At 44.8% G+C, this 23,679-nt stretch overlaps 2 protein-coding genes across 3 annotated transcripts in view; one reads left to right on the top strand and one right to left on the bottom strand.

The window, feature by feature from the left end:
• The window catches only part of LOC135389089 (uncharacterized), a 250,679-nt gene that overhangs the window by 61,201 nt on the left and 165,799 nt on the right, over positions 1-23,679 (top strand). The window contains exon 3 of the mRNA XM_064619055.1: positions 1,397-1,498. The gene's annotated coding sequence lies outside the window, so the exon portion shown is untranslated. The remainder of the gene's footprint in view (positions 1-1,396; positions 1,499-23,679) is intronic.
• LOC135389088 (zwei Ig domain protein zig-8-like) overlaps positions 1-23,679 on the bottom strand; it is a 172,027-nt gene that overhangs the window by 109,903 nt on the left and 38,445 nt on the right. The window contains exon 1 of one of the 2 annotated variants that reach the window (XM_064619054.1): positions 15,429-15,459. The exons of the other annotated variant lie outside the window; for it this stretch is intronic. Within the exon in view, the coding sequence (XP_064475124.1) occupies positions 15,429-15,432 (4 nt within the window). The 5' untranslated portion in view covers positions 15,433-15,459. Of the gene's footprint in view, positions 1-15,428; positions 15,460-23,679 lie in introns of those variants that run through there. 2 annotated transcript variants of the gene reach the window in all.

The following is a 23,679-nucleotide window of genomic DNA, read 5'->3' as shown; positions in this document are numbered from 1 at the left end:
CTACCTTTTTACAAGAATGGAAGGCGAACGAAAATAAGAGCCCGAGCACAAAGAGAAGGGAACACATAATAAGAGCGTCGTCTCCAATGGTATGGTCCTTACAGACAGCTTCGAGTTTGAAGACTCTGCAGGGACGGCGGCAACCTTCCGTCTGCCGTAATACTCCTAGTATGTTTCTTCATAATGGGCAGCGCGTTGTTTCCCCAGGGCAGTTTTTGACCCGGCGAGAGGAAGGGGACAGTATAGATGGAATGAAGAAAGATGACACTGAAGATGTTCATGTACGCTTGAGGGCGGAAAAACAACTGGTAGATGGCTGCCAGGTTGTGAAGTACAGACTGTTGGAAATACAAGAGCTTGAACTGTGTTCCCGAAGCGCGTTGTTTAGAGGCAATGTTATGTAGTGCATAAAAAAAGAAAAAGAAGAAAGTCGCCAAAGTGAGAGATGCAAAAAAAAATATAGATATCAGCTTTGCTGAACACTCTTTAAGCAGATGTTGTCCCGCATAAACTCGAACCGCAGGACACATACCAGTCCCCTGTCTACTATACGTCGCTCGTAGGCAGTGTTTCTTCGCGGTGCTAAAATGAAATCAAATTTAAAAAAAAGAATAAAGGTTGAAAGTGCGACTCGCCCCGTGCCTGGAAGGATGATTGGTTCTGGGATTAAAGATTAGACGAAGAAAAAAGAAAGGGGATGTTTAGGGTCGTCCTAATGATTGTCAGGTTACGCATACTACTATTCGGCAATATCGAAGTTGTATTATCATAGAAACAATCATGTTATTGACGTCGAATAAGGTGTAGGAGTGCTGTATTGGCCGAATGTTGAAGACGCAATGCCGACGAATCGCCTGTCGAAAACGACATCAGCAGCACCACAACCGTATACGATACGTCTACGAAACGATTGTCTCTACGAGTAACACATTTGGATATAGTTAAGAGCAACAGAAAAGTGAGAGTTAGAGGTATCTACCACCAACTACGGCCACAATAACCATCATGCTTACAACGTGGCGCTCCTGTAAAGCGTGCTTTGCCTGCATTGTTCACTCGTACGCGGGTGAAGACTGCTTTAGGGATGTGTTAACCAATAACTTATTGATTGTTAATTGTGAAAAGGCATTTGGCCTGATGAAGCGTAGCATGTAAGCAGTCACTATTTCATGTGTATATGATGCCAATAATACAATTGCATATAATGCATGCATAGCTAATAATGATATAGTCGACCTGAACTTTCTGTGCGGTCCAACGTCTTGGAAAGACTTGATTATCGAACATAGCGCCAATCATAGTAATCATAATTTCTCCGTGGGAATTTTACGACAAATATTGATTGAAATGTTGTGAAACGTTTTTTAACACATGATCATCTCTCTTGACAACGCAGGCACGCAAATGCAGAACTTGGGTCGATCGTTGTTCGCCGAACGTCGCTAAACATAGCGGCGGTGACAATTACCACCAGGAAGAAAATCAGAAATTAAAAACAGTGAGTGACTTCCTCCACACTTCCTCGAATTAGCATTGGTTTTTATTTTCGTTACACGGTTACCGAACCGCGGAACACAGTCCTTACAGCATCGCTGTCTTGAAACTTCTTCCGTACTCGCGCTACCGAGTTGCGCCATAAATCACTATGTCATCGACTTAGGCGTCCGCGCAAAGCGAGAAAAAAAGAAAAAAAAACAATAACGAAGGTTATAATCAAGTTGCCTTATCTCCGACGTGGAAACATTCCCAGGAGTGAAACGTCCTCCGAGATGCATACATAGTGATTACCGGAGTCAGGACTTGAGAAGTACAGCTAATGGCGGGGCTCTCTTGAAACCTTATAATGCAAATGTGCAAGAAAGGCATCAGGTATGTTTTATGTATATTTGGACGTAGGTGCAAGAAAGGACATTTTTGTTTCCTCGCAGTTCAATAATGCCTGTTTTTAGCGTAACTTAGGAGAAAATTACCTCAGGAACTCCGTCATTTCTGAAAGGCACACTTTTGTTTTGGCTTCGAAGACACACTTTCTTTCAGTTTTTTTTTTTGTCTTGACGAAGGCGGTAATATATATTACGGTACAACGTAAAACCTGAATGACAGTACGGTACACTAGAGAGCAATAATTAACATGGGCGGATAAAGTACAGGAATTAGGTCCCGAAACCTTGGTACAGTTTTTGCGTTTGCATCATAATTTTTGTTCTCTACTTCGCATTTTGAATGCAATGTATTTTTTTTTTCACAAAATATCTCGCCCTTCTATGATACACAAAGGAGTGATCCCACAAGTGATGAGAGAAACCCGACAGCCACCTTTGCTGAACACACTTTAGGCAGATGTTATCCCGCATAAAGTCGACCCGGAGGACGCACGCCAGTTTACTCTGTTTACTATACATCGCTCGTAGTCAGAGTTGCTTCGCGGTGCGAAAATGGAATGAAATAAAAAAAAAGTACGAACCAAGGGGGAAGTTAGAAGAAGATTAAAGACGCATGCTCGTGCGGCTGAAGAAATCGAGTCGGTATAAAGGGAGAAAAAGTGTGCGTGGTTAGGTCTCTGGGCCTCGCGACAAAAGAAGAATTGTTGGTCATATCCTGCAGTTGTCAGAAGACCTGGTGACAAGCAATTCAAACCCTTGCACCTGGCGAAGTTCCGAATTCGCACAAATTATCCTCTCTGTTACGATGCTCCAAAACATAAAGCCCCCTCTCCGTATTAATATCTCACGTGTCATCCGTAGCGCTTTACATTACATGTACCCTGTGTCTGATTATTGAAAAAATACTCTATTTTATTTACTTTCCCGGCACTGCTAGAAGAGATGTTCACTGTTACTCCTGTCCATACAAGCGAAACAAAAACGCCTTTCTTCCTGCCAACTTGGAAACCCAGTTTGAGCCCAATTAAACCTTTCTCAAAGAGAGCTCCGTGGAAGATTTTTCGTTTCGTGAGAAAATTAAGAACGGCACGCGAAGGCTGGATGTAAGAAAATGGGTTTCTACTGTTACAATTTAAGATTTCGATTAGCGTGCTAAGTTGGTACGCGTCTTACGCCGGGGTCTAAATAAGCCCGCGTGAAGCCCCTTAAAATTGGGCGCCCGTCTCTCGGGTAATCAGCGAGCATTCATAGCAAGGAGTTCTAAATTGGGCTTAAATTAGCGAGGCAAGAATTAACGTTCAGTTCGCGAAGGCCTCGCCCCTATTCATTATTCTGTCGAGGAAATGTGCGAAGAACATTTGTGTGAATGCTAAGTTTTGTGAGCGACAGTTTCGCCGCCATCACCTTCGCATATACCATCATCATCATCATCATCGTGGCAGCAACGCTTAAAAACGACGCGCCCGCCACGCGTGCAGTGGAGTTCATTGGGCATCGTCGGCGAATCAATCAACGCCATCCATGAACCATTATCAACCCTAAAGCCATTATAAATATTTGTCATGCCTTTCTTAAAGGGGGTGACGTTCACTCTAAGAAAAAAAGGTAAAATTTCCTACCCAATGTTGCAGCAGGACTGTACACTCTTAAAAATGAACTTCACCACATAGCACGCTCCTAGCCAACCATCATCCCGAATGACAACGTTCTCGCCCCTGATTTGTTGAAAACGGGAGGAGGAGCCTATTTTGTGCCGTGCATAATGGGCACAAAATGGGCTCCTCCTCCCTTTTTCCAACAAATCAGGGGCGAGAACGTTGTCATTCGGGACGATGGTTGGCTAGGAGCGTGCTATGTGGTGAAGTTCATTTCTAAGAGTGTACTTCTACCATTTCGTGCCAATCCTCACGCGACTTCTGTCCGGCGGGTATAAGCGGCGGCGTCCCTTTCCCTTGCTTCTCTCTCACGTTTACTCTAAGAGAAAATGGTAGAATTTCCTACCAATGCTGGTAGAACGACAGATTCTACTCTGTAGTTTGTTTCTACTCTGCAGTTATTCCCTATGGGGAAGCTTCCCCACTCTCGGGGTCGTACACGCCCGTCCGCCCGGCCCGCGAAGGGACAGAGACACTCAGCCAATTGAACGTAAAACTGGTTGGAGTAGAAATGTGGTTGCCATGGAGCTCTACCAAAATGGGTAGAAAATCGTACCTTTTTTTCTTAGAGTGAATTCTTAAATGAGGTGACGTTCAACGTGGCTCATTCTTCAAGCTGTCCATCAGGAGCTACAATGCAAAGTATTTTCACTGTGCGGTGTATTGTCACTGCGCAATGAAATGTATTGAATTGAATTGAATTGAATTTATTTCAACTTTACCAAGCTGAATGGGTAGTACAGACCATACAGGTGGAGGACCCAGAGGGAAAAGTTTCCCGGTTATAAAAGCAGCCGCGCGGACGGCCGGCACGATCCTCGCGTGATGTGGAAATGTTCCCCTTGCCTTTCTTCGTCTCTGTTTCTTTCTTGTCAGGTCTCGCGCTGCTTATACTCGTTTGAACCGCGTCCGTCTACGTCACGAGTCACGTGCCAGGGGACCGCAGTACGGCACGATGTTTCCTCATTCTCCGATACGCTCTTTTCGAACGTGGATAATTTTTGAAAAAGTGTGCGGAACCGAAACGTCGCGCGCGTGCTCTGCAGTTCACCTGCACATGTCGTTCTTTCGCGGGAACTCATTTTATTCGTTGCAGCCAAAAACAAAACAGAAAATGAGGCTTGTCTCGGTGCAGACAGCGCGTCGTCTTCCCGTTTATGACTGACAGTTTATGAAGTAAACCTGTACGGTCAGCGAAGCAAATGATAGACAACAAATAGAAGCAAATGATAGCGCACGAGCACTCTCTAACCTCATTATCGTATAAGAACGTACCCACGTGCGGTGGACGCCCATTGAGCTATACGTGGTGCGCTGTCGTATGTCATGAGAGCGGCGGTTCTAACAAATTGAACCCGTTATCACTGTTTGGTGGAGGAGTAACTCTTACCCCATCCACAGTTTTGAGTACGACAAGCCATGAGACCGAACCTACTTACCAGTCGTGAGTATGAAATAACCCTGACTGGTTATCAAACTGTATGCAAATGGAGAGCGCAGTTAAGTGCTCTTCATTTGCTCTTCAAGCGTGATTGGCAACAATGTAAGAGAGGAGACATAATGTTAAGGGTGACGGTGTCCCTGTGTTTCCTAGCGTACCTTTTTATGTGGATGTGGATGTAGCTACCACAGTGTATCAGGCAGCACCTCTGGCAGGTAATCTCGGTTCGAATTCCCACTGCCCTCTCATTAACTGCCATTGTTTCATCGTGACATGTACCGACGCCTCGCGTCCTTGTGGCAAATGTATGTCCCCGAGCATCCTCTTCAATCCTGCAATACTCGAAGCTAGACAGACACGCGAGTGACACACGAATCGGCGAGGAAATTGCGCCTACGTCGTCCTCTGCTCAAAAGGCTATTTCTTGTTTTGGCTCCGTCTTCTCTTCGTTGTGAACTCTTTCTTGCTGTGCTTCCCATTAGCGCGACCATCTCCGTCGCCTTTGTTCTGCGTGCGCTCGTGAAACTCTTTGCCCGGGGCTCGCAATTAGAAGCAACCATGTTCTGTTACATTGGCGCACACTAGGAATTGGACACGACGTACAATCTCTCTGCGAAAACGAAAATGAAGACGACATTCCTCCGGGGCCCCTTGAAGAAGGTTACGGACATAGGACGATCTCGACGTTTACGAGATATTTCTCATTTTGTTGCTGTTAATATTTGGTATAAATGTTCTTTGCCCCCTTTTTTGTGTCACTTCCGAATCGAGAGCACTCTTAGAATTGATTATCGTAACGCTCAGTGTTACCCTTTATATCTCTTTCTCTGTCGCTCACTAATATGTGCCGCATCGCAGTAGGAAGGATTCCTGCACTCGAAGAAAAAAAGGGTCTGAAAAGGTGGCAACTTCTATAGTTACCACCTAGGTCAACATAGCGTCTGGTAAAGGGTGTAACAGGGTGGCAAAAGCAATTATCATATACCCAAATTGTTACAAAAAGGCGTACTCGCTCACCGAATCAGAAGCGGTAACCTTATCATTGTGGCAGAGAGTGAGGTAGCAGGTAGAACTTTGCAACCTTTTACGCAGAACATATGCGATAACTATTACATTCTGAAAGGTGTAACCGTTCCACCCTTTTTTCTGCGAGTGTGCCTTCCGGGACGACATCATGAGGAACTGTACCGAAAGTTGTCCAAAAGCAATTGCGGAACACCACGAAAATAGTCAGTTTTAGTATAACGTACGTTGTCGCCTTTGCGGCACGATATACTAAAACTCACCCAGACGGCACGGCTGGAGGGACGGGATTCGATCTCGGCACTTCCTTGTAGTGCTATACCAGTCGCATCGCCTTCAGAGCAAGTGCTGTATCCACTGGACATCCTCGCTCAGGGTCCCTCCTTTGTTTCGTACGTGATTTCGCCTTTATTTTTTTAACTGTCGTGTTAGCACTGCGAAGCAACTATGTCTATAAGCAGTGGTGTACCGCAGAGAGATAAAGAAAGGGCACAGCAGGAAAAGGAAGAAGAAGAGAGGTGTGAAGGGAGGGGGGATACGTTTATTAAGAAAAAAGAAAGGAAATGTCAGCCAGACGGAGGTCTGCTTGCTATTCCAAAAAAAAGGAAAATGGGGGAAGAAAGGAAAAGGAAAACATAAAGATAAGGAGAAAAGGGGAAAAGGAAGGAAAAAGAAAGAGGAAGGCAAAGAAGAAAAGAAAGGAGAAAGGAGGAAGAAAAGGAAAGAAAAGGAAAAGAAGAAGAGGAAAAGGAAAGGAAGAACATAAAACTGAAAAGTCACACACACGGCGAAGAAAGTAACACGTACCCTCACCCTACATAGCAGAGAATAGTGTGCCTAGATCTGCCTTTGAAGTATGCCGCAAAACCCTGTAAAATTTTCAGACGGCAAAGCCCACGGTAGGACCCGTTCCCGTCCCTTCTTAGCCCTTCAGCGCGACCTCGAAGTCACCACCAACCCTCCATTTTGTGGGTGCAAAAGACGGGACTCTATTAGAACAGAGCACAGGTCATCTCGACATCGTAATCGAGATTATTTAATTTCCTAGCATTAAATCTTTTCCCAAGCCCCGAAGACATCTTCTTCCCAGTTCAAATACCTACATCATTTCTCACGGAGCATCTTTTCGCATTCGGAAAATGGGGCTTATACCCAACAATGAAACACATCAGCGTAGTTCGAGTCGTTAATTCTAGAGCGCGGGCGATATTTCAAGTCGGCTCTTCGTTGGTAAGTGAAACTGTAACTATTCAGGCCTGGCTATAAATCAGCCCAGCCGCAGTGAACCGGTTTATCAAGGTCACGAGATAAGACCTCGATGAACGGTGGCTGTAAATAATTAATGAGGGCAGATGGGATTTCCATGGGAGAAGATTTTAGCTTTTCATACCTCCAGAGGATATCTCCCGGGCGATTCTTTTCTGGTGTGTATATTAATTATGAATTTGTTGTTAACTGTTACGTTCAAATTTTCAACGGGTTACCTTTTCTTTTTACTTTTTTTAGTTTAAGGACGCCTCGAACTAAAGCAAAATGGGTTGTTACTTTCTCTAATGATGCATCTGTTGAAGCATTGCTAACAACACAAGAAACATAAAGTTTGTTGTTCACATTTAAAAAAGTGCCACAGTAATATGAATAGTGTCATTTTCTCTTCATCCTTGTGGTGCTTGTCGTTTTTATTCGTTTCTCTCTCTTGTTGGTGCTCAAGCATCTACTTTCATCATTGAAAGTACATTCTCAACTGATAATTCCTTGGAAACAGTCACTGTAGAACATACATCTTATTTTAACACAATTTACTTTTCTCACTCAACTCATGCACCAGCCATAGGGATGGAATCAGATTTGATATTGTTATTCACTCTTCCTTAAATATACTCGGCCGTAAGACAATGTCGACGAAGGTGCCATTAAAGGAATAAATCAAAAGCAAAATGTGAGCTGAACAAAACAATCGGAACGCGAACAAAAAAACAAAACAAATATTTTATTAAATGTGCTCCGGGGTAAAAGAGATATGAGGAAAGAAAACTGACTCGAAGAGGGAAAAAGTGAAGTAAAATAAAACAGGTAAATAGTGGAAGACAACCGCGGTACCAAGATCAAAGGAAGGAATAAAAAAACGGTCATAAAATAATTTCATAATGGAATGATTCGAATCTGGGGTCGCTATGCAAATGGCGGGCGAACATCGACGAAGAAATTATAAAATTTTTGCTGTTGAATTAAAAAGAACCCTACGGAATATGTAATATCGAAAGCGTAAGCCTGCTTGTCTGGTTCGGTCTGTCTTTTATATCGGCGTTGTTGTCCAGGAAGCGGCAAGATTAAAGACAAGATTATCCAAGTCATAAAGTGGAATACGTGACGTAATATGCTCGGATCGAGCCAACAGAGAGAGAGAGAGAAAAACTCAAAAACGAATAAAATTGAAAGAGAAAGGTATGAATGTATGCATAGAAAGCCATAATGTAATGAAGGAAAGATGAAGTAGGTCACGTAGGCACGTTGTGTCACCGGTGTAACGTTATGCCTGGAGGAAAAATGGAAATGTGTGGAAAACATGAAGGGTGATATGCGGTCATGCGTCAAAGTGAAACCCAATCGCGGAAAAACCCGATTTGCCCCAAAGAGATTCTCCTTCGCGTCAGGTAAATTTATGAACTGCGTGACTTCAGTTGGCATGGAGACAACGCGTGATAGTACTACAACGTAAACGTTACTGGCAAATAGTTTTTCGTGCAAGTAACTGCATCACAGGTTCTTTCGTTTGTGGTAGCATTCGTTTGCGCTGCTTCAGTATTGTTTACAACCAGGGTGTTACCGCAGATAAACCGAGATTACCACGGTTCTGGAACCGTACCGATCTGAATAACAGGAAATTCGAGAATGACAAGATCTACACCTTCAAACTTCAGTTTATTTCTAAATTGAAGTAGAAAGCGTCTTCTGTTTTCATATTTTGTCTACTTGGCGAGAATGAAAGGGAGATGGGAGAGAAGTGTGTTTCACATCTTTGACGCAAGGCCTAAAAACATGAAGCCCAACAAAGGCCCCTTACTCGACTGCCAATTTCAATACTTCTTTCTATTGATTTTCCCCCTCGAAAGACTTGGAAGTAGCCGAAGCCCTTTCTGTAGTTCCCAGTGTCAGAAAATGTGCAACCTACACTTTCCAATTTTTTAGCTGTCTGTACACTACTATGATTTCTCCCATATCTCTACAGTATTCGAATAGGCGTTCAAGACAAAGAAAATGGAATCGAGTGTATACATAAAAACAAAGGAAGAAACCCCCCCCCCCCCTCTCGGCGAAGAAGGGATCCTCATTTGTATTTCCCACATCTCGTCCTAGCGCTGCCGCAATAAATTCCAGCCACCCATTCCCATATCAGGTGCGTACAGATATGAAGCACCACTCTGTCTTGTAAACGCGCTTTCTGTCGGTGCTTTTCCCTTTTCTTCCCCTATCGGGTTTTCCATTTCTTTTCTCCTGTTCTTCCTCATTCTTTGTTTTTTTTTTCGCCTCGGTTTTCAATTTCAACGACTGCGATACCTTGCCAAGGGCTCTGAAGGTATATCGTTGCTTTGCGCGTCTCCTCGACGTGTTTTGGTTGCTTGAGCGCCGGTTACGCGTCACGAGGAATGTGCGGGTTTAAAAATAACATCCGCGGTTTGGTGCACGTATCCGGTAAATCTGATCACTTTCGTTGTTTGTGTGTCACGAACACACCTCCGTGTTCTTAATAGCCTTCTAGTGTCGCGAAATGCTTTTAACGCCCAATCATGCTTTACTTGAGGATGTCGAATTAACTCGGTCATATGCTTCGTACATTTAGCCCGAGCAACCAACCAGTCCGTAATCCGTTCCAGAATGAGGGTGCAGTTGTAGCTCGCTCCCTCTGCCTTTATTCACACACAGATAAAGATGAAGTAAAATGAAAACAGAACAAAAACGAAGACCCGAAGTAGAGTTGATATCTAGCAGTTTGCAGCGTGTCAGTCAACAGAGGAAACTGCGCGGGTATTTGCCGGTTGAGCTAATGTGACAAGAGGTCGAAGCCCTGGTGAAATGTCTTATGGACATCGGGGCCCCTTCCACATATTTGTAGCCACTTTCCTCTCTTCACAACACATACATACAGGCTCACTTTCGCGAAAAGCGATTTCAAGTAGCCAGCTCCTACGTATTGGGAGCAGACACCTCCATATTTTTGTTACTGTACTTCACTTTGCATGGTTTTATGGCGATATTTAACGGGGGACACTATGATTGCGCAAATTGCGCACACACCCCCAGGGCGGTGACGTTGCCCACCTCTGACCTCTGTGAGGTCTACAATGGCGAGCCCTTTCATCACCACCACCACCACCCACCTATGTTTTAGGAGTGTACTTACCCCTACACTCTAAACACACAGCTTCACCGCATAGCATGCTCCTATAGCCAGCCATCCGAACCATCATCCAGAACGACAACGTTCTCTCCCTCGATTTGATGAAAACGGGGGCGTACGCCATTTTGTGGCAATTACGAACTGCATAATGCCACAAAAATGACGTACGCCCCCCGTTTTGAGCTAATCAGGGGAAAGAAGAATGTCACTCGGGATGAAGGTTGGCTAGGAGCGTGCTATGTGGTGAAGTTCATTTTTAAGGGTGTATAGGAAAGGTCGTATGATGTGAGCAGAGCATTAAAACGCAAGCAAGCTTTTGTATCAATGTGGACGGTATCGGTATTGAGCTCGAGGAAGGGGTAGGGACAGAGGCACAAAACACAAGTAGACATGACTCGATTTAACACTGGACTTCCAAGGACTTGTGGTTTATGCCTCTGGCCCTGCCACCTCCTCAAGCAAATGATACCGTCCACCGTTCTTTTTTTTTTTTAAGTAGAATCACTAATATATAAAAAATGGCGTTACAAATTACAAATTTGTGTCTTATCTTGTCTGACCTTACCATCCTCATTGTGCTGTCTCCGCATATTTCTTCATCAAAATCTGTGCCCGTGCATGATTCCATAGCCGACCGGCGTCTTAATGCGTGTATTCACTCTTCATTAAACGTAATTACGACAACTTGCCTCCCTTTCGAAGCATTCTTTAATTACCGTTTCGGAGATCACTGAGAAAAAAAATTTTTTTTTTCCTTTAGTCTTCTTTTACGTCCCCGGCAACGCGGTAGAGTCAGATTTAATGGCGGACCCACATTCCTTTGATGAACATACAGAAAAAAAAAAAAAAAGGACGCAGCTTTCGTTAAAGACCGAAACGCGTTAAAACGGTCGTTAACGTTTCACTCGGCGTCCTCAAGGAGGTGCCGCCAGCGCTGAATATTGATTGGATACAACGGCGGGGTTGCCTTCATGCGCGCACGCACAAGCACTGCGCGCACAAGGTCCTCTTCCTCGACACGGTGAATGGGGTAACGAGGGTTCGGTGCAGACGTTACCTATTCAAGAGGGTATAAAAGTCCACTGAAAATGAAGCCATCGTAAAGGGAAGGGCTCACGCGGGACCATGCATTCCAAGGGGTATAATTAGTAAGTCGTGTTGCTCGGCAGAAATGATATCCACTCCTTTTTCTATCTCATGTATCTCGAAAAATTGGATTCTGAAAATTCGAAATACAACGGGTGGTGGCGCATCTGCCTGTCTGTCTATTCCTCTTATAGACGATGCTTGTATTCCGGGATATATCCAGTCAGAGGACCGCGTGCTGCTCGGGAAAGATTGTGCGTCCTGGGCCGGCTTCTTAGGCCGATATTTCCGTAGACAGCACATCCGTTCAAATTCAGTCTTTGCATTGAAGGGAGCCCTTAAACGGGGCCTGCCGCCCCACGAAGAGCGCTCTTGTTCCTCCTGTGCAACTGTTAAAAGCGAAAGCTGTATCAGAAAAAAAAAAAAAAAAATGGTGCAAGCAAAGTCTGCCTGACGTCACCAGTATGGCGGTAAGGAAGGCGTTGCGTGGCAAGCCAGCTTTCCGTTTCACTGTTGCAATTCTTTTCCTGTCTGACTCGATAATTTCGCCTTAATCGGGAGTACTCACTTGACATTTTGAACGTGAACAAATGGAACAAGTAAAAAAAAAAACAACAATGAAGCAGAACAAGTAGCACAATAAAACATAATTTTGGCACTGAACTGGTGAAATTAATGTCGAGCTCCACTTTGATGAACCCCTGGGCGACCTAGAATAGAATAGAATAGAATAGAATAGAGGTAGAAAGAAAAGATAGAAACGTAGGTCGCACTGGTGCGACTAGCTGTTTCATGTCGCTGGATGTGCGAAAGCACCGAGTGATTTAAAAGATTACTTCAACGTGTACGTCTACCTATGCGGCGACCTATTATGTCTACCTCCCACAACTTTACTAGTCATCCTGTCCCTTGGCGGCCCAGCAACTCTCAGCCTTTTCATCCCACTATAATATAACGCATAATTGCAACCCAAGAACATACCATCATCACAAACCTGCATTAGTTGGAACAGCCTAGGAACATAGTGGTTAGGGTACCTTTACATACTAAAGATAAAGAGGGCGTAACAGGAACGTACCAAGCGAATGGAAATGGCTGCCGGACGGAGCAATTACCGGGCTCGTAATGTGAACTGCCCCATTCCCGAGGACTTAGCAGTGCCCCATTAGCCCTGCGTTCCTCGCCGAGACCAATTCCAATTTGGCGCTAGTCGCTGCTGTGTCGCACCAAAGTCCGAGCTCGTATTACCTGCCACACGAGCGTTGCTAAGGCTCCTACGGGCCCTTTTGTGCGTCTCGAGCTTTCTCCGTCCCAACGATGTGGTTTCTTTGCGTGAAGGTTGGAATACAACGCGCGTATACGTTTCGCGCAAAGGCTATAGGTGTGATGATGTGACGCTATCCTGCGGCGTTACGAAGCTCAAAGTGAGCGGGAGTATTTGGACAACATTGCGCTTCGTAGTAGTATATTCCATACATGTAGAAAACGGGTGCGTTAAGTATGCGCGAGTGTTTCAGAGTCCACTCACTTCTCGAACCATAATCTCGAATGACGTCGTTATCTGCACTGATTTGTTGAAAACGGAATGCGAACGCCTTTTTTGCGACAATTGGGAACGTCATAAGTGTCACAAAAAAGGCGTACGGCTCCCGTTATCAACAAATAGGGCAGATAACGATATCACTCGTTATTATGGTTGGCTAGGAGAGTGCTATGCGGTGAAGTTCATTTTTAACACTGCATACATGTGTTACTGGGAGTTACCTGCGGCAGTGGGATAGGATGCTCTCTTAGCGGCGAAACATCCCACTACATTATCATTACTTATTTGTTGTTGTTGTTGATACTGCGAATAGAGTTCTACCAGTGGCATGGCTGGGTGGATCAAAGCATCCGAAAGTATCACTCTCACGAAAGTGACAAACAAACATTATTCATATTATTAGCTCGCTGGTGGTTACTCTAAGGTCGTGCTGTAGACCGGGAGGTGGTAGTTCCGGATCCTACCACGGGCTGTGCTCTCTCAGGTTTTCTCTGTGTTTTCCGGCACACTCTTCGGACGGATATCGGCACAATTCCCCATGAAGTCGTCCCAGGACGCACACTAACCCCCCCCCCTGTTTCCTACTTCTTCATGCCGTCCTCTCTGCATCTGTCCACATATGTACGCCGCTCATAGCCACAGTTGCTTCGCGGCACTAACACGGGATAAGAGAGAGAGAGGGAAAAAAGGGAGAGCAATACTTCTTGGCCGTCTGAAGTTCCCCTTTCCCTATACGATACATTTGTGTACACACACAATTGTACGCGTGATATGAGAAAGAGAGGGAGATAAGAAACGAGCGAGAAGAAAGATTGGGAATGAACTGCGCGAAGAAACAATTGGTTCGCTCGCCTGGAATGGACATGTGCTGCCGTTTCTCTTTCTACAAAGGGAGAAGTGGAGGGCCGATATGGCGCTTCGGAAGGCGACGCGCGTCCGCAGAATCAATCTGGGCGCAACTTGTAATTTCCGCCTTTGCTTACTTCCATTGAAGCGGAGGCCGCTAGACTGTGCCTGCTTTCCGCTTTAATTACGACGCGCCTACGAGCAATTTTTACTGCAGCTTAATTTTGCGTATTCCTATACCGAGGCTGTGAATCAATTTCTACGAGTCTAGACGAAAACGTCCGGAGAAAAAGGAAGGCGCGCTCGGAAGGCTTTTACGGTGATGTCTCAGAGTGAAGTCATCGCGTTGTGATTGAATTGAAAGGAAAAGCGTCGTGTTTTATCTCAGTATTCCGTACAACGCGCGCGCCCTAAAGGTGAACGAAATTTGAAAGCTATGAAATAAGTAAACTGAACTCGTGGATACTTTGCTGCGGATTCATAGGTATGTTCTATCACAGGAAACTTGTGTAGTAACTTACTTGCTGCATAGTAAAAAAAATTTGGGAAGGTCGCGTAAAAACAGGTTGGGGGAGGGGATACACCCACTATAGTCATGTTCAACTTAAGAAGGAAACAAAAACATCTAGTCCGTCAACTATATGCGCCGTTGGAGTCAAGGATACGCAATAGGAGAAATACTAGAGGGCCACCATGCGCCATCAGTGGGGAGCGCACTTTTTGCCGCAGCGAAGTGTCACGCGGCCAGTCTTAGCAGCAAATCCGACTTTAGTGTGAGTATGGTGGACAACATTGTCTGGCGCAGGAAGGAGCGTGACCTCTCTGTGTCCAGCCATCCTCTCTGCGGCGCGGTAATATTTTGCGAGCTGACGGACTATAAATTTATTTTCCTTCTTAAGTTGAACACGACTATATATAGTGTTGCTCAAACACCTACCCAGAAGCGGCTCCTCGGGGAGAGGCCTTCAACGGATAACGCGCATCAGTGGATAATGGGTGTTGCTCCTTTGCGGCAATTTCTTCGCGTGTAAGTTACAAAAATGTGCTGGAATAACACCACCAAAGAAAGGCAAGACCAAAGTCATATCACAGTGGATGAACTTTCTATGGTGTGAAAAACGCTAACTGACGAAATGTCAGCGAGTGTTCAACACGAACTCCATGACGCCGAATCAATTAATCGATGCAGCAATTTGCTATTTCGCTTGTTTTTGTTTAAAGACAAACCAGACAGAGACTACTGGCAACACGCTATGTCAAACTTCCGCAACTCACTGAAGACAGAAGAACACGACTGGGTCGGGACTAACCTCTCCATATTTTTCTTTCTTTTCCAATCCAATCCAATCCAGAAGAACACGAGAAATAATCCGCTGTCGTTCATGATGTCTTTCAAAGATGTGGAAGGGTTTTAGTGATTTTCTGAATTATTTTTATTTGTTTATTTCTCAGCTCGGCGAATACTAGCCGAGGCACCTTGAATTAGGTTGCGCATACTCACTTCTGTTGTTTCCTCAAACGTCACGGGCGATTATAAACGTCTTTTACTTACTCATATCTTGGTTGAGCGTGAAAATTCGAGGTTTCGCTTGTGTCTCCTTACCTGAAAAAAAAAAAAATGAATACATGTAAAAATGGTTGAATTGATGTATACCATAAAACGAAACACCCAACACTGATTCGCTACGCTACCGCAGAAGGTGATTCGTTTTTATGGCGATAGAAGCGTGGATATGATTGGCTTTGGCTGTGGAATAAAAAGGTGCCTTTAGTCAAGGTGAGATGGCACGGAACCACAGGTTACAGGGATGCGGAGCCCCTCATCTAACACGCGCAACATTTGCGTCGAATATTGCGTCAAGTATTTATGCTGTTTTAATCGTCGTAGTGCCGGTGTGGCTTTTTTGTAATGAATAACGTTAAAAGTATGGGACGTCGTTCTACACTCTTAAAAATGAACTTCACCGCATAGCACGCTCCTAGCCAACCATAATTCCGAATGACAACGTTCTCGTCCCCGATTTGTTAAAAACGTGAGGCGTACGCCATTTCTGTGACACTTATGCTGTTCATAATTGTCACAGAAAAGGCGTACGCCCCCTGTTTTCAACAAATCAGGGCAGATAACGATATCATTCGAGATAATGGTTGGCTAGGAGCGTGCTATGCGGTGAAGTTCATTCTTTAGAGTGTACACTCTTAAAAATGAGTTTCACCGCATAGCACGCTCCTAGCCAACCATAATTCCGAATGACAACGTTCTCGTCCCCGATTTGTTAAAAACGTGAGGCGTACGCCATTTTTGTGACACTTATGCTGTTCATAACTGTCACAGAAAAGGCGTACGCCCCCCGTTTTCAACAAATCAGGGCAGATAGCGATGTCATTCGAGATGATGGTTGGCTAGGAGCGTGCTATGCGGTGAAGTTCATTTTTTAGAGTGTACACTCTTAAAAATGAGTTTCACCGCATAGCACGCTCCTAGCCAACCATAATTCCGAATGACAACGTTCTCGTCCCCGATTTGTTAAAAACGTGAGGCGTACGCCATTTTTGTGACACTTATGCTGTTCATAACTGTCACAGAAAAGGCGTACGCCCCCCGTTTTCAACAAATCAGGGCAGATAGCGATATCATTCGAGATGATGGTTGGCTAGGAGCGTGCTATGCGGTGAAGTTCATTTTTTAGAGTGTACACTCTTAAAAATGAGTTTCACCGCATAGCACGCTCCTAGCCAACCATAATTCCGAATGACAACGTTCTCGTCCCCGATTTGTTAAAAACGTGAGGCGTACGCCATTTCTGTGACACTTATGCTGTTCATAATTGTCACAGAAAAGGCGTACGCCCCCTGTTTTCAACAAATCAGGGCAGATAACGATATCATTCGAGATAATGGTTGGCTAGGAGCGTGCTATGCGGTGAAGTTCATTTTTAAGAGTGTATACTGTATATATGCGTTCTTATTATTTTTTTTTTTTTTAAATCGTCGCCGTTTTCTGTCGTTTTCTCCGTGTGAGGTAAATTCCGACAGCGCCATTTTCGAGATGCCGAAGCCAGAGGCAAACCGTTGGCAAACCAAAGCATATTGATATTTCTTGTTGTAGGACATCGCCTTCATGTGTGAGTGTGTGTTTAAAGGATGATCCGGATAAGAGCGCGCTTCAAAAGTCAGAGGGAAGCCACGTGACGTCAAACGCTTTTCTAGTGTCCCTGCTCTGCCCTTGGGAGGTTGCTCACATCATTACGACGATATATTTAGGACCTAATATCTATCTACAAACCAGAGTGAATGAACGCGCGTGCGACATCAACGTCCGTATTATAATGCTGCGTATTCGTCGCCTAATCACCTGCTTGCTACGCTCATCCAAGCAAGCGAAAGTATAGGAGAGCCCCTATTCTAAACCGGAGGAATGCTTTCTTTCAGCGTGCTCACTAAGTGTGATGGAGAGCGAGTGAGTAGCGCACGAAGCACGCTAAACAACGACGACTTTATTTTGAAATGGAGAGTGGGGAGGTCAAAGCACGCTATGTTCATTAGTGAAAAGGAGGTATCTACACTTACAGGTGTAGGATCCGTTGCCCGATTCGTGTTTTTTTTTTTTTTTCTGTTTTGTTTTGCAATAAACCTATATCCCCCCCCCGTTGCCCGACGTAAAAGTTGTCACTCTCGGTGCATTCTTTTACTGTAGTCATCGTATTTCACTTATTTGAGGGAAGAAATATGAGGACAGCTTCGGATTCCGAATTCTCTATCCAAGCATAAGATGCAGAAGGTTGCACAGGTTGCAGAAAGTTTGTGTACACTCTTAAAAACGAACTTCACCGCATAGCACGCTATTAGCCAACCATAATCTCGAATGATATCGTTGTTTTCCCTGATTTGTTGAAAACGTTCAGCTCCTTGTTCGCGCGCTGTTGGTTCTTGTTCCTAAGTGCTCGTCTTTGCTATAATACTGTGCTGCAAGTGCTGGCTTCTGGCAAGTCGCAAGTGTCCTCCTATCCAGCAGGAGCTGGCTGACCGTTAACTCGTCTAGAAACAGGCGTGCGTGTTTACAGAACGAATAGGAAAGTGCACAGGGCACGCACGACACTGGAGAAAAGGAATACGAAAATGTTATAAATAGTGCGGTGGCAAGTGCGGCCAAATCGAAGTGATGTTGAATTAGCTACCAGAAAAATGGGAATACAATTAACGGGAGACTTTACAGCGGTTCCACCAACTTAAGAGACACGTAACCTAGTCCAGAGACCGGAACAAAAGGTCTCGCGCACGAGCGCATTTCCTTCCAAAGCTGGAGAAAATGCCTTTTCTCTCCTAAACGACTGAAAGGAAACGCCCCCTATAAAGACGAGGCATGCCCCATAAAAACAAGCCTGGTTACTGATCCAATTTGCGAAAAACATCCTTTGAGACTGCCTGTCTGCCTACAGAGACGTAGTGATCGTTGGAAGCATGTACACGAGTGTCTCTTCTTGCAAACACAGGAGGATTGTTATTGTTGGCCCTTTCGTGCACGGAGCAGCCATTAGATTGGCTATGGGTTGGAGACGTGTAGGAGAGTTGAATTTCAAAGCGAACGCTTGTACTTGAAAGGATCGATTCTTCTTTTTCCTTGTATGTATATGGATGGCAGAGACATGCACACTGCAACGGATATAAATTGAGTTTGTGCGAGTTAGCTTCGGTGAGCTGCATGGAGGAACGTGAAATAATAGTCATCTTTGTAGTGATGATCTCTTCAGTTGCGTTATCTTAAAGAACTATATTTCGCGTTCTATCATTTTCAGTTCTACGTTACATGTCGGCATGGTTCGTTTTTGAAGTCAGACTCACGACGCATACTAACCCTTCCTTCACCCCCATTCCTTTTTTGCTGTCTTTTTTTTTCTTTTTTCTTTTGCTGTGCTTTCCGGTTACTGTTTTATGCCCCCATTTGTATAATATTTCGGTTTTAACTTAATCGTTATAGTTTTAGCTCGTCGCGCATGTTTTAGTCGCACTATAGCCCACGTAGTTGCTTGTGTGGCATAAAAACTCCAATCATCGTCATCATCATCATCATTTCTTCGTCAGTCCAAGGCTGTGAACAGCTGGCAAAAATACTTCATACGCACGCAGGAGTTGGACATGCCGAGAGAAAATCTAAAGGCACCCTACACAGTGATTTGTTCACACCCCTCCAACACCCCCTAAATGTTTAGCTGCACCCCCTGCCTTTCTTTTCAGTGCACCTTCACAGGGAGAAGGAGAGAGAGGGGGGTTTCATTATTTCAGCTTTAGAACATCATCGAGAAATGCGTAGAGTGCGTACTTCACCTCTATTTCATGTTTCCCGCATCGCACATATAAGTGTCAAAGCTTAATTTTTTCTCGTATTTCCATCCTTCCTTCATCACCTTCATATAATGTTCCACGTGCAATAAGGTTGGGTGCCGCATCACCGCGCTGAAACACCCCATCTCGTCGTCATCATCTATTGTTGTTTTTGTTGTTGTTGTCAAAGACAAGAAGGGCGTTCTTCGCACCAGAAAGAAATCATGTTCGGGAACCGACCGGTGTGGAAACGAATAAAGCGAACACGGAATGTGCACACACCATTACGAAGTATCGTTCCGGGCAACTTCAATGCGAGTGCACGATATGGAACGCTCACCAGCGTTCCCCGCGCTTATTGGTGCTTGTGCTTGGAAGGCTGTATTCGAAATGTATCGTGAGCGTTGGAAATTCCGGTAGCTGTCGAACCGTCGTTCAAAAGAATGCCGGCAGGTGAGGTTGCCATTATGGATTGCCCGGGCGACTCTTGCCCTGCTGGTGCGCGCAACGAGGCCCAGATCCGACTGACACTTTGATGAATGGGGAGGCAAGTTGGAAAAACTTTTGCGCCAGAGATGCCGAGAGAAAGAGTTACATCAGTTATTCAGCACGGTGAAACGGGAATGCGCTTTTTGCCTGTTCGAACTGTGATGAGCCCTGTCGCGCGGAATAATAACGGTGGTGGTGGTGGTGGTGGTGGTGGTGAAAGGGCTTGCCGTTGTCGGCCTCACGTATGTGGGCAACGTCACGACTGACGCCCTGGGGAAATGTGCGTCCTGGGCCGACTTCTAGGGGAACTGTGCCGACATATGTCTGAAAGCGGAATAATAACACGTGGGAAAGTAACCATGTTGTGGCCAGTGGGAGAAATACGTCCAAACTCAACATGCACGCAACGGGGTTTGATAATACGTAGGGCCCGGGTTCTTCCAAGTCTTCCAAAATATGTTTGCAAATATGGAGAAAAAAACGGTCAGATATGCTCAAAATATGCCCAGCAGAATTCTCGCTTCATGAAACGTGATGCGAAGAGTATGGCACAAAAGTCTGTTGTATACCACGAACCTCTTTACGCAGCAAAATAGCAGAAACGGATCACAGAATGTCCAACGTACATTTTTTATTGGAGCCGGCTCTGAACTATACAACATTACAGTACGTAACCAAAGCCATTTCTAGGTTTTCAATTTTGAAAGACATCCTATTGCCGGGAAATACAGTCTTGTATCAAGGAAATGTGCGTTCGACATCGCAAGACGTTATCCTTGCGAACTTGAAATGCTATATGCAGACAGAGCTTCGGAGTCTTGTTCTTTGCCTTCATGAATGGCGCCCACGGACTGCAACAGTTTGAGCAGCTTATTTTTCTCAAGCACGCACCTCGAACATTTTGTAAGGAGTCGTGCACGTCCCGAACGATGTCCAAAGCCTCCAGGAGAGTCAAGTTTGCTGACTCCAGCTTTATGATGGGAGCGGGAAGGAAGGAGAAATTATATTCCTGTCGCATGGCAAATTGAATGTCATTCCCAGCGAATGATATTCGTACTGAGTAGCATTTGTTGCGTGTCACACGGTGAAATCGAATTGCAATACATGAGAATGAGTGATTCTGCCAGCGAATGAGTTCGTTTTTCCCTCCCGCACCGACAGCGTACCCTCGCAGTAGAGAGGAATTAAAAACCGCAACGATAAACCGTTCGGAGAAACGAAACACGAACGAAAAGTTGTATACTCCAATATTTTATCACGAATTTGATAACGTTTGACACGAAGGAAACACTGTTTTGCGGAGAACTACTCTCGTTCCCCGTCGCCATCGTTGCCAAGCGCGGTGCAGATAGGATTCTTAGTTGTCTCTGCTTGCGGTACTTAGCCAGTTAAGTGTGTTTGAAAAGGCAACGATTTTGCGAAATAATCTAATGTTTCGATATTTTCGAGCAAAAGAAATAAAATATAACTCATGTACCTGTAAAATGCTTCCATACGTTCGGCCCTGGTGTTTTAATTATCGACACTAACATCTTTTGCGAATGACATTCTGTTTCTTCGTGTAGCTCGATGTAAGATAAACGAATGACATTCGGTGCAACTGTCATTCGCTGGGAATGCCATTCGGTTTGCCGTGTGACAGGGGTGTTAGCTTCAATAGCTAGCTGCTAAGTCATTCTTTCCGCTAACGTCTTCAAAGAGTCATTGCGCCGAACGAATGAGTGCGGCGTCAAATAGTTATGACGATACGTGGCGTCAAGTTGCGTATAGGAAGCACAGTGGTCGAAATGCCCACATCTGAATGATAATTCATTAAAAAATCACCACCAATTATTTTCAACTACTTTCAGCGCCAGTGTGCCTCCTATGGAGAAGGCTTTAATATATGTTTGAAAGGAAAAAAAAATTGGTGAGGTCGACCCTGCCTTATCCGGCGTGAAATCACCTTCCTGGGTTCATGGGTTAAAATCCTGCAGGGTCAGCTGGGAAATATTTTTATCTTTTTTTTTTCTCGTGCCACACAAACATGTCAGTAGCCATTTATTGAAAATAAAGGTGGTCTTTTCGCACAAAAAAAAAAAACGACCAAGATTTGGTAAACAGCAGCTAACAAAAGACGCCATCAGTTGGATTCGAAACCATGTTCTCCGATTGCCGTCGGGTTGCTTATACACTCTTAAAAGTGAACTTCACCGCATAGCACGCTCCTAGCCAACCATAATCTCGAATGATATCGTTATCTGCCCTGATTTGTTGAAAACTGGAGGCGTACGCCTTTTTTGTGACACTTCTGCTGTTCATAATTGGTACAAAGAAGGCGTACGCCCACCGTTTTCAACAAATCAGGGCAGATAACGATATCATTCGAGATGATGGTTGGCTAGGAGCGTGCTATGCGGTGAAGTTCATTTCTAAGAGTGTAGATGGAGCCGTGGGCGGAGCTATCGAGTCGTACGTGCGAGCGTGACCTCGAAGTGGCAAGGAGGACATTTCGTCATCACGACATATCCATTCGCCATTTTGACGTGAAACTCCTCGTTACACGCACCTCACAATCAGTGCGCACCTCGAAATAGCACGCACTTGTTATCCTTGCTACGTTACATTCGGAGTGTATTCGAAATAATGAATATTGAGCACAGAATATACACTGTTAAAACAGAACTTCACCACATAGCACGCTCCCAGCCAACCATCATACCGAGTGATATCATTCTGTGTCATGATTTGTTCAAAACAGGGGGGAGGCGCCTATCTGGGACAAGATAATCTGTCCCAGATAGGCGCCTCCTCTCATGTTCATCAAATCATTGCACAGAATGATATCATTCGGAATGATGGCTGGCTAGGAGCGTGCTATGTGGTGAAGTTCTGTTTTAACAGTGTACCTGCTTCCAGTAGCCTATGATACCCACAAACACCAACTCCTTTAGAGCCCCTTTAATATTTCCCCAATAAGCGTCAAGCACTGGCAAGCCAAGTCGAGCCAAGCCAACCCAACGTGCGTTTCTATCGCCTGTTCGCCGTCCGCCGTCTTTCACAATTTCCCCACAGCCGTATTAACCTCCTTTTCCCTTTCCAACCAGCACGGCCCTTCTTCTTTCATTTCCTCTTTTAACTGCGCCGCTTTTTCGTTGCTATTCTTCATCTCTCTTTATTGTTTCTTCATCCTTTGAGCCTAGTCCATTACTTTTCCCTCCAACAGAATTTCCTTCCTTTTTGACCTTATTACGAATTTCATCTTTCCCTATTGCAAACGCGCTACCCTGCCTGCATTAGAGCGGCGACGCACAAGTCCAGCTTTCTATATTCCCATTGTTTTTTTTTATTCGCGGAAGAATAAAAGCCCGGAATGTCCGGCCTTATGTACAATCGCAACGTACCTGTAATTTATTACAAGGTTTAAGGTATTACTGCCGGTACATGCTTCGAAGGACGGGGCAATCGTATCCAGCCCTATTTATTGCGCTATCTCCGAGAATTCTCCTCTTGTCTGTATGAATATGAGTGCACATAAAAGAATGTCCATAACAATGGAACGTTTACTCGCTTACTGGGTTTATAAATTGGAACAACCGAGAAGCCTGACGACCATGTTCCTTTTTTTTATTTTTATCAAAAGAATGCGGGGACTTACTGTGTCAAACCTGGACTGGTCCATCGTTACTTGTGCATGTAGGAGTCACATAGAGAAGACAGGCAAATATGTGGAGCTCGTAAAATACGTACACCACCTCAGGGTTGCCTCCATTTCAGAAATTATGTATGTTTGCTACCTTTTGTTGAGAAATAAAACACCTCTCAATTCTTCTGCGTGTTGGCAACAGTGACCGCCGGGGTTTGAAGAGTGGTGTAGAGGTGGCAGTACGATGTACGAATATATTTCCTATTTCCTGCCATGTATCCGTCCATAGACGATAGCGTGCCAGACGAACGCAATGCATTCTGGATTCGTCATCGTCATACGTTGATGCAAACACGTGACCATAATA

This window comes from Ornithodoros turicata, chromosome 3, assembly GCF_037126465.1.
Source record: "Ornithodoros turicata isolate Travis chromosome 3, ASM3712646v1, whole genome shotgun sequence".
Lineage (NCBI taxonomy): Eukaryota > Metazoa > Arthropoda > Arachnida > Ixodida > Argasidae > Ornithodoros > Ornithodoros turicata.
This window is presented reverse-complemented; position numbering and strand designations above follow the sequence as displayed.